Source organism: Octodon degus, unplaced genomic scaffold (assembly GCF_000260255.1).
Source record: "Octodon degus isolate 3935 unplaced genomic scaffold, OctDeg1.0 scaffold00064, whole genome shotgun sequence".
In the NCBI taxonomy this organism is placed as follows: domain Eukaryota; kingdom Metazoa; phylum Chordata; class Mammalia; order Rodentia; family Octodontidae; genus Octodon; species Octodon degus.
In genome coordinates, this window is record NW_004524640.1 from 6,502,251 (window position 1) to 6,513,424 (window position 11,174).

The 11,174-nt window shown below is 42.5% G+C and overlaps 1 protein-coding gene across 1 annotated transcript in view; it reads left to right on the forward strand.

Annotated features, from left to right (window-relative positions):
* The first annotated feature begins 5,285 nt into the window (after nucleotides 1-5,285).
* The window catches only part of Sspn (sarcospan), a 37,784-nt gene continuing 31,895 nt past the window's right edge, over nucleotides 5,286-11,174 (forward strand). The window contains exon 1 of the mRNA XM_004634565.2: nucleotides 5,286-5,663. Coding sequence (XP_004634622.1) covers nucleotides 5,382-5,663 — 282 coding nt within the window. The 5' untranslated portion in view covers nucleotides 5,286-5,381. The remainder of the gene's footprint in view (nucleotides 5,664-11,174) is intronic.

Sequence of the window (11,174 nt, forward strand, 5' to 3'; positions counted from 1 at the left end):
AGAGAGAGAGAGAGAGAGAGAGAGAGAGAGAGAGAGAGAGAGAGAGAGAGATTAGCAGTATCCGTGGGGTCGTTTTAGGTCTGGAGGCTTTGTAGGCATTTGAGGACAACAGTGCTCCATAGGAAAACAAGTTCCTAGTGATTTTGTAAAGAATAGTCGACACTGCTTCATATCAAATCTCATGGAATGCTTTTCACATATGTAATTACATATTAAAGAGACTTGATATCAGCCTTGGAACTGTAATAATTTCTCTATCCAATCTTCTTTTTTTCTTGGCCAATCTAAGACTACATTTTCAGAAGTATGTTGGTTTAGAGATTATTTCTAGTTGGATTTCCTAAAGACATTTTGTAAATAATACTACTTCGAAAGAGTTATCATTTCCCTGTTCTCAGCCCCTGAAACATAAATACTTCAAAATAATTCTATTTGAGATAGACTATAAAGATAGAGATACTAAGCTTAATTTTGTTTTTTTTTTTCCCCCGGAGGATCAAAATAATCTCAAAACATATATTAACTATTCTTACTACTCTCCTCCAATTTCTAGTTTACAATCTCTGACAGCTTTGAATTGTGAGAATATCCAAGAGTATAAGAAAATTCTTTCTCCTTTGCTTTTCTTTCTGATAATAAGAATATCTGAAGTTACTGCTTCTCCTATTAAATAGTGCCAACATAATTTATGAATACTAAAAAAGTTCTTGCTTGTTTCTGTTAAACTTGTTCATTTCTGTTAAAATGGAGACATTTTTGTCAGTGGAAAAAATAACATGTGAAAGGAAGAATTTTCTCACTGTGTTTTTGGTGACAATATAAACTCCCCTCAGCCTTGATTTCATTCACCATTTAACAACTTCTCTTACTCTCTTCTTTGTTTCAACTTTCTTGTGTTATTTAATGAAAGTACTATCCTTATTGCTATGACCTCTTGATATGTCAAAGACTAGGCCCTGTCACACACAGATGCACCAATGCTGTTAGCAATCTAAGCAGCTGTGAGGTTCCCTATACTACTGCCTGGAATGTGAAAAGTGAACTAGACCGTTGTCATCAAATTAGCAGGACCACAATTTATCTGGGATGTTGTTCACTGCTACTGGTTGTGTGTGGAATTCGTCTCAACCGGGCAATTAAAAGTAAACGTTTCTTAATAAAATATGCCTTTGTCCCCCAGTAAGTAGTTTTACTTTCTGACAACATTAAATGGAAAATTACAGAAGTAAACAGTTCAAATAGTTCATTAAGTCGTTTTTATTACAGTATATCATTATTATAGCTCTATGTGATTACTAATTGTTGTTAACCTCTTAATATGCCTTATTAATATATTAAATGTTAGCACAGTACTGCATGTGAAAAAATATAGTATATCTAGGATGTGTTATTGTTTGTACATTTGGGTATCCACACCGGGTCTTGGAAGCTACCACCACTGGTAACAGACATAAATATGTGTACAACTGTAGTCTTACACCTTCTGAAGCTTAGAAGACAAATCTCATCCATCAGTGTATTAATCAGCTTTCCTGTCACCAGGACAAATTACCTGATACCTAAAGGAGGTGAAGTTTCTTTGGCTTATAGTTTCAGAGGGTTTATTCCCTGCTCAGCTGGCTCCAGGGCAAAAACATCCTGGGGAAGGATGAAACAGCAAAATCCTTTAGCTCTTGGCTTCTAAGAAGCAGGGCAGGGAAAGAATGCCTGGGGGCAAGGGGTCAGGGACTCTACAGAGTACCCAGCATCCCACCTCCTTGGCTCACCCAGAAATCTCAGCTGTATGCTTTCTTTCTTCCCTATGTAGCTCTGAAGCCAATCAAGTGGGCACAATTAAGCTTAACGACAAGAAGTGTGTGCTGTCATCTTATTTAACCTCTTTAACTTAGGCTAAAGTGAAGGTTTTGTGGGAAAGCCAAGAATATTTTATTCCTAAATAGATAATGGCCCAACAGTATAGACAACAAATAGAAACTGGTTTCCAGTTATAGGTTAATAATGCAATAATGGGAATAATGGGCTCCACTGATGTGTTAGACAGCTTTCTTTCACTATAACAAGTCCTTGAGATAAATCAGCTTCATTTGGGCTCATGGTTTTAGAAGTTTCAGCCTCTGACTGATTGCTGTGAGCTTGTGACAGCACAGGATATTGTGGTGGGAGTACCTGGCAGGGGACACTTGGATTAAAGCAGGAATGTTCATCCCATGATCCTCAGCAAGGCCACACGTCCAGTGACCTGGGTTCTGTCTCTTAAAGGTCTCCATCAGCTTTCAGTAGTGGCAAGCTGAGGACCAACTATTCAGACCTTTGGAGGACATTTATCATGTAAATAGATATAGATAGATTTAGATAGATATAGACAAATATAGAGGATATAGATACAGATACAGATCAGTAGTGAATCAAAGTATTTTTGTAAAGTACTCAGCCATTGGTTCAAGGCAATAGCTAGCTCTAGGATAGAAACACTATCCATGGTAATTAAGTTGTTTAAACAATCATACAACTTCAAAAGGTTCATCACTTACTTGCCTACAGGTAGTACACATAGAAGAAGTAAGTAATAAAATAGGCAATCCCAAAGTCCACTGGTTTTGGAGTTCACACCCTGTTTCCCTTACCCTCATCCCTAAGGAGGTGAGTGAATTCATAACCCAATTCCTTAGCGATTCTGGTAATCAACATATTTAACTTTAATGGTGGAGTAAGGGGCAATGGTGATAGACTAAAACACTGAGGATGTGCTTGTTGCGGACTAGATAGACACTCAGAAGTTGGTAGCTATCTTACTAAGAGTGAATAATTATAGATATTCATTTGGCTTCCTATAGTGCTGCCTACATTCATATAGAAAAACCAAGCACTGCTCTGTGTTGCTGTGAGCGTTGCTCTCAGGTCCAAGCGAACTGGGTGCCCTGGTCTAATGCCAACTTGAATTGTTGACACTAGAAACTCCAGTCACGCAATGGCTCCACAGGTGACCATGACCTTCGTCAGCTGCTGTCTTCATGGTGAGTGTCAGCATGGCTTCCCACATCTGGGAGGAATCCACCTTTGTAGATTAGATCCTATTTTCTCTGAATTTCTGGAACTAGAGATGAAACCCAGGCGTGCTCTACCGCTGAGCTCCACTCCCAGCTGTTCTTAGTTTTTCTGATTGGTTGTTTCTTTTGTTTTGTTTTGAGACAGGATCTCACTAAGTTTGCCAGGCTGGCCATGAACTTGCCACCCACCTGCCACAGCCTCCCAGTTCGCTAGGATTACAGGCGGAAGCCACCACACCCAGCTGTATTCTACTTCCTAAGTTACTGTTTCTGTGGGCTATATTTTTCTCACTGGTGCAGAAAGTACAGGGTGAGCTCAGGGTCTCCTTCAGAATCATAGTGATCCTTCTGTCTCAGCCTCCCAGTGCTGGGATTACAGACATGCACCACCACACCCTGTTTCTGTGGCCGGCACAGCCCGCCCAGGATTGTGGGGCCAGCACAGCATGTGGTAGCAGAGATCAAACCTGGGTCTTTGAGCTTGCGAAGCAGACGCGTAGACCCTAGCCCTAACCCCAGCCCAGAGTACTGAAGTTTATAAAATAACAATTTATATGTTTTCTTCAGGGCTGGGGAGATAGCTCAGTGGAATAAGTGCCTGCCTGGCAAGCACAGGGTCCTGAGTTCAACCCCCGGTACAGAAAAAAAAAAAAAAAAAGATACATTTTCTTCAAAGATACCTTTGTGGGGACTTAGCAGATTATAAGGAGAGCTGATAATGATTAGTTTATAATTCTGAGGAAACAGCCAGGAATTAGACGTTTTTAAATACACTAATTGCAACCCACCTACGAATAGGTTTAACTTACCCTAGCACCTAGGCAGCTGCATTTGTTTCTCAATACAGTTTTTTCAGTGGTGAAATGACCATACCAAAGCAGGTAAAATACCTCAAGTGGTGGGTCATTTCCTGAGGCCTTCACTGAAATTTGCTGTACGTGCTACTGAATAGAGAAAGGAAGGAATAACAGTGATCAGTTTAACTGATCCGCTTCCTGACTTGGGGGAGGACCAGGACTGTCTCTATCTTAAATACCCTCCCAGCGTATTACAGATGGTTTAAAAATAAGACCTAGGTCCGACCAGATAGCTCAGAGGACTAAAGCGCCTTCTTGGGCAGAGCGCAGCAGCTGGGTTCGATCCCTGGCATGCAGTGCCGGCCCTGCACCCCGAGGCATGCTGAGACAGTGACTGAGGCCGGGCATGGTGACGCATGCTTGTAATCCCAGCGCTTGGGAGGCTGAAAACAGGAAGATCACTACGAGCCCTATCTATGTAGTGAGACCCTGTAGAACCTGTGGTAAATACAGAAAATTAAGGGCCAGCCAAATAGCTCAGCGGATTAAAGCACCTGCAAGCAGGTGCAGGGGCCGCAGGTTTGATCCTCAGGCCTGCTGAGCCGGCCACCTTGTCTCCCTGAGACGGAGATTGAGGCGGCATGTGCCTTAATCCCAGCCTTTAGCAGGCTGTAATTAGGCAGATCGCTACGAATCCGGTCTAGTAGTAAGGCCCAGAACACACTGTAGACCCTTTCCAAAAAAATACAAAATAATAATAATAATAATAATAATAATAATAATAATAATAATAAAATTAAGTCTTAAGTGTTGCCTGGGTAAAGATGTCCATCTCCAACCGTCGACAGTCCCCTAAACATTCGAGGCAACACTGGCTGGAGAGGCTATATACTTTGTTGGGGGCGGATGCCATTAAAAGAGCTTTCAGAAACAAATACAGGTGAAAGAGTCCACCATTCGCCCAGCAGTCTCTTCTCTATACAGTTATTTTGAAAGCCAACACCCCATTGGGAAGCATGCCTTTGTTGTCATTTGGCTTGCAGAACTTAGAAGAGTCTACGCCTCTGTTGGAACATTAGAACAATTTAACTTCTGGAAACGACTTCACAGCTTGGAGCCTGGCAAAGCCTGTTTGGGATTAAATTGTCTATTAATTAAACTCAAATGATTTAAACATTCAACACCTAGCATTGCACCTCCCAGAAAACAGCAGCAGCAACATGCTGGGGGGTTGCCAGAGGGCTTTACTAGACGCCACGCGCGCACACGCACACGCACACACACTCGCGCGGGTGCAGGGGCTCAGGCTCGGCAGGCCCGGGGCCCCGCCATGGGGAGCCCGGTGGGCGCTGCGTCCCGCGCGTTGGCAGTTGGCGACCCCCCTCGCATCCCCCTCCGCCGCGGCTCGGTGGCCTGCGGAGGCTGGGAGTCGCCCGAATGTTTTCCATATTTGTTCAGCCTCGGTAACCCGAACGCCAGGGCCGGCGCAGCCCGCCCAGCGCCGCGCTCCAGGCCCCGCACCCCGCGGTCGGTCGCCATGGGCCGGGACAAGCGGCCCCGCGACCCGCAGAGGAGGCAGGGGGGGCCCCCGGGCGCGGACGCCGCCGGGCCCGACGACACGGGGCCGAAGACAGGCAAAGGGGCCCCCAAGGAGTGCGGGGAGGAGGAGGCCCGGACGTGCTGCGGCTGCCGGTTCCCGCTGCTGCTCGCCCTGCTGCAGCTGGCCCTGGGCATCTCCGTGACCGTGGTGGGCTTCCTCATGGCGAGCATCAGCTCCTCCCTGCTGCTCAGGGACACTCCGTTTTGGGCTGGGATCATTGTAAGCATCAAGTCTGTTTTGCCTAAATGCGTTTGCCACCCAGGAGTGCACAGCCGCTGCGTGGTCGGGCTGAGACTAACCCAGCTGCACGCGCCCTTCCCAGCTCCACGCCTCTAACGCGCGCGCTCTGGGGTGACCGTGGGGCTGCGCGGGGCTCCCGGGCCCAGGCTGCGCGCGGGGGACCGTGCCCTTCTGCTTGCTGCGCCCGGGCCTCCAGGGGGCCTGCCACTCCTGCGCTGGAGCTAGCGGGGACCTCAGCTGGAAGGCTGCGGACTGTGGTCCCACCGCACAGCCTGGGGAACACCAGCAGACTCACTTGGGTTCCTTCCTGATCCCTTTCCCGACCGCCCTTGCCCCTAAAAGAGCAGAAACCGGAGTAAGTTCATAGGCTGAAGGCAGATTAGAAGAAAAACTTGGAGTCGACCCACTGGGTCGTATTAGTTTTGTGAAATTGAGTCTATTAGTAGGTCCTATGAAATAATGTTCTAAGGCCAGAAATGGGAATACAGCAAGCCAGCTTTATTCCACTGGGGTCTAAAGCGGGATAAAGCCAGGGCGCTGGCCGCAGCAAAGGTCTATTTGGAACTTCTCTGCTAATGGATGTACTGTTCTGAGCAGAAGAACGCCCAGCTGTTAAGAGGATGAATGTTGAAACACTAGCGTACTTGGCTTCACTCGATGAATTCGTTCATGTTGAAGCGGTGCCATTTATTGAGTACCTACTGTGTGCCTCCCTTGGTGGAGGCTGATCAGATATCATTTCGAGTCCGCACGTCATCCTTGTGGGATACTTATTCTCATTTCTCAAATGGGAAAACTCAGGCAGGACTACTCCAGGTTCCTGAGAATGATCAAGGGCACCATGGGGTCCCTCTGTGATTTCCTCATTGGGCAACCCTTCCATTCCCTACATTTGGTTGACCATGTTAACGCCATATTGTATTACAGTGTTGTTGGCTTACTAAACTCTCAAGAGCATTGTATCATTGGACCCATGAAACTGTGCTTTCCTGGAGGGTTATTCCTCTTTGGACCTAAGGGAAGAAGCTCTAAAAGAAGATTCATGACATTCTCAAACCCAGACAGAGAGAGATGGGAGAGACTAGGCTTGACACCTTTGACAGCGAGTCTCATATGGTGTCATGACTGACCACAAGAGTTATAACTCATAAAACAACCCTCAAAATTTGAATCAGGGCAAACGTGAAAGACATCTGATAAATATGCATTAATGCAGGTATTTTCTAATTAAGATTATTTCAATCCACAAATGCTTGCAGAGTAATTTAAAACTTTTAATTTGTGTACTACGAAGTCCCATGAAATTATCATGATTGGAGTTTTCTAAATCAAGTAATTTTAAAAATAGCTTTTCACTAAGATATACTGAGTATTTTAGTCACCCCCATGTCTGCCGACATACTCAGGGGGAAAATGTCTGAGCTGCAAGGCTAGGCAAATTAGAAGAAAACAAGGAATGAAACTTTGGTTCAGTGTTTTTGAGTATCATTTTTTTAAATGTGTCTCCTAGCTTTTATTTCAACTTCAAAGAGCCCAGTACCAAGAAACAAATTGGATGGGTAGAAAAACCTATTTGAATGTTTAAGACATAACATACAAATAGTGCATAAACTAAAGCTCCCTGGGATATGATGTTCCTAATGGTCCAGGGTGTGACACAAGGAACATTATATATGGCCAGGTCTCTGTTCTTTCTGGTTTTCATTTTTATAATCTAGGCTCCATTTGAAGTTTGCTCACAGTGTGTTTCCCTGGTGATATCTATCATCTTGAAGTATGTTTTGACAGAGAATCTATATAGAACGGGGCAGCCAGCAGAGATGACCTGAAACTAGTGTGTGTGGGGGGATCTCAGGAACACTGTCCTCCCAGCATGTCGCTGCCTCACACAGACATTGTGCTTGCCCTTGCCATGCTGAATGTGGTTGGTCACAGGCACCCTTCTAAGTTTTCAGGAAAGAGAAATGTCAGAGAAAGAGATGGCGAAATGCAGATGTGTCATATTTGTGCTTGGTGTCGAACTCTAGCTTGGACATTATTTGCTGAATAACTTTGGGCCAGTTACTTAACTTCTCTAGACTTCTATTTCTTTCTAATGAGATCAGAAAAATAAGGGTTGTTCTGAGGATTAAGCAAATAAATATATAGAAAGCCCAGCTGATGGGACGCATGCAGTGAGTTGGCTCTTTTTATTCACAATGTCATCATGGGTAATGACATTCTTCAAAGCTAGAATAAATAGTTCTGTTTCAACAGTAGTTTTGCAGAACAGTCATTTTGGATTCATTGCATTTCCCCAGACTAGTTTGAACCTAGAACATATTAATTTGGCCATCTTAGTTCTCTCTGTTCTCAGTCAAGTTACTATTATCAATCTCAAAGGGAGTAGATTAGTGTAGTACTGTACTTTCTGGATTCCTCTGGAGTTTATAAAAATGATCTTGGAGAAGGGTCATTTTTTTTCCTGTAGGGTCCAAGGTGATTGTGGTTTCATATATCCTGCAGGGAATCCTAAGAAGTTTGCCCTGTACAGGAGACACATGGGACCAAAGCAGGACAGGTCATTCCATGGGGTGGGGACAGAGCCACACCCACTTCGGGAATGTGGACTGACTGATAAACCCACACCAGCTGCAACTTGGTGTGTGTTGCTCTTCTACTTGATGCTTATTCTGGTCACTTCTTACCATGTGACAGTCAGTTTAATTTTCCAATGGTGCTATCCCATTAATTTGGGATTTACATTTTCTTTATACAACCGGGATGTCTGAATAAATCCCTTAGCTGAGAAATTTCTTTCTGGTTGACCAGTGATTGGATGACTTGCTAAGTATTCAGTCTGCCTATAAACTAAAGAGACCCTTGGTGATTTATCATCAAAGGTTTCAGTCCAGTGAAATTTTAGGAAAATAGTCTTTTCTTTAACTTGTCCTCTGTGTTCACTTCTCCATTCACTATTGATCCAAGAGAGAACTGAGGTCTTTTTACTTCAGCTAGAAAAGATTACCCTAAAGAAAGAGGAAAAGAGAAAGAGGCTGCTGCAGAGATTGTGCATGTGTTCTTCTGTCAACATTCTTTATATATGGTTTGAGAGTTACGTCACAGCCCAATGACAATAGAAAGTGAGAAAGCATCTCTGAGATGGATTTGGCTAGGGACAAGGAACCCCAGGAGGTGAAGCTCAATCTGTATTTTTTCCCCCCCTGTGGCTTGAGCAGCTGGGTCAGATTGGCATTCAAGTGAGTTCTTCATTCCAGAACTCTTATTGATACAAACCACGTATAGATTAAAAGTATCTAAGAAGGGTGGGGACTTAACTTACTTTTTACTCAAATGAATACAGTTGTGGTTTAGGTACAGCATTACATGTTTAAACTTGGCTTATTTGTCTTCATTCAGTAACATTTGTCAAGAGTGTCCACAGTACTAAGCATTGGTATAAAAATAATGAGTCATGTACCTGCAGGAACTCTCCCGTTCTGATGGACATATGCCCTTATCATATCTGACAGTAATGAATACCACCCATTAGAAAATTTAACCTACACAAATATTTTAAAGCCCATTTACCTTTCAAAGTATTTCATTTGCAGTGATTTATTTGCCTTGGCATGGCTACACTGAAGTCGATTTCAGAGAGAACTTTCTTCTCCTCACCAGAGGGAGTTTGTTGGTGTCTTGGCCCTTGGGAGGAATGTTCCGGTAGAAAATGGGAATTCTTTGCCTTATTGTGCTGCCTAATTTTCTTTTGTTTCATCTGTCATTCCCCCACTTCCCATTGGAGTAAAAACCCAGAGATATAGCTATATTAATCATCTTATAAAGATTAAGGTAAAGGATTAAGCAAAAGGGAAGCATGGTTCCTTTACTTAATATCATTCATAAAACTCATCATATGATTATGTAATGATTAAAAGTCCTGTCAAGAATTTCAATAATATATGTTAATTTACTCTAAGAAATTCTGAATGCAGGTGTATTCAGATTTTTAAAAGCTATTTTAAGTTTTGACTTAATAGAAGGAAAACTTGAGCAGTTATTTACTTTGACACAGAATGTACTATTAAATTTGCAAGTATACCTATGCTGTGTAGCAAGTAGGATCAGATGTTGTCATTATCTATAACTTATAAATAGAAAAAGTAAGACAGTGATTTTGCAAAACGATTTGATAGTAATTATGGAAAGGAACTGGAAGGTGGAAAGGCTTGGCACTGAAGCTCTGTTAGACCCTTCGATAAGTCAAAAAACTTAACAGTGGAGTCGGTGTTCAATGTAGTGATTTTGACATTTGAAAAGTTAAATTATATTCTTAGAAACATACTGCCTACTAATTTGTTATTTCTTGTGTTGAGACTTTAATATGCTTCCAGATCTAATACAGCATCCCATATACCACTGGGAAACAATTTTTCTCACAGAAAGTATCCTTAGTCTGCTAAGAGGTGAGGAATGATAATCACATGGCCTGACTCAGCTTCCATTGGCTATGAATAATAGATGGTGGCAAGAAAATTATGTTAGGGGCCCATGAAGTTCTCGTAAGTCTAAAAATGGAACATAATTCACTTAATTGGCAAAAATTAGTTCAAGTATATGAAAATAAAAGGGAATATTCAAGAGTTTGGCAAAAGTTTCCCAAAAGAACTTCAGAAAGGAGTACTAAGAGTGAACAAAATCACTAGATGCACAAAATCATTGAACAAATCATGTTTCACCTCTTCAGTGTCAATTATATTATACAAAGGCCAAAGGAGTACTTGTATAATGAGAAAGCTATCCTTACACATCATTTCTGTCTTTAAAAAACAAGGAAGAGATGGGACAGATTCTGTTATGTTTAACTCCTATATTGTAGATGTATTCAGCTCTGAAAGTTAGCTTAGAAAGTTAATCTCTGGAAACTTCTGTGATTTCAACCATCATTTTTGGTTTCAATTTTTTCTAATAAGAATACTAGCACATGCATAGAATTTGGAGATAATCAAATGAAAAGGAATAATTTATCCTCTTACTGTAAGTATATTGCTTATCCACAGGGTTACTATGTATCTCTTGACACATAATGGATACCTAGTGCATGGAATTGAAATCTATTTGATTGATTTATTTTTGGTAACAGGAATTGAATTCAGGACCTTGCACTTGCCGGACAGGCACTGTGTTGCTGAGCTATAGCCCGGCCCTGAAATCTGGCATTATCAGAGCTTGTTTGAATTTGCACATACCATTTTGTTACTCTTCTCATTTCTGAGACAAACTACTCAACACCCAAAGGTAAAAGAGGAAAGGTTTATTTTGACTCCAGTTTGTAGAGGTTTCAGTTCATAATCAGCTGACTTCACACAAGGGTGGCATGGTAGAGAGGCATCACAGAAGAGAACTGGCTCATGGCAGGCAGAAGACAGCAAATCTAGCAATCAGCAAGTAACCACGGCACTTCTTTTTCTGTCCATTATATTCTTTTTTGTTCATGTGTTTGGTACAGGG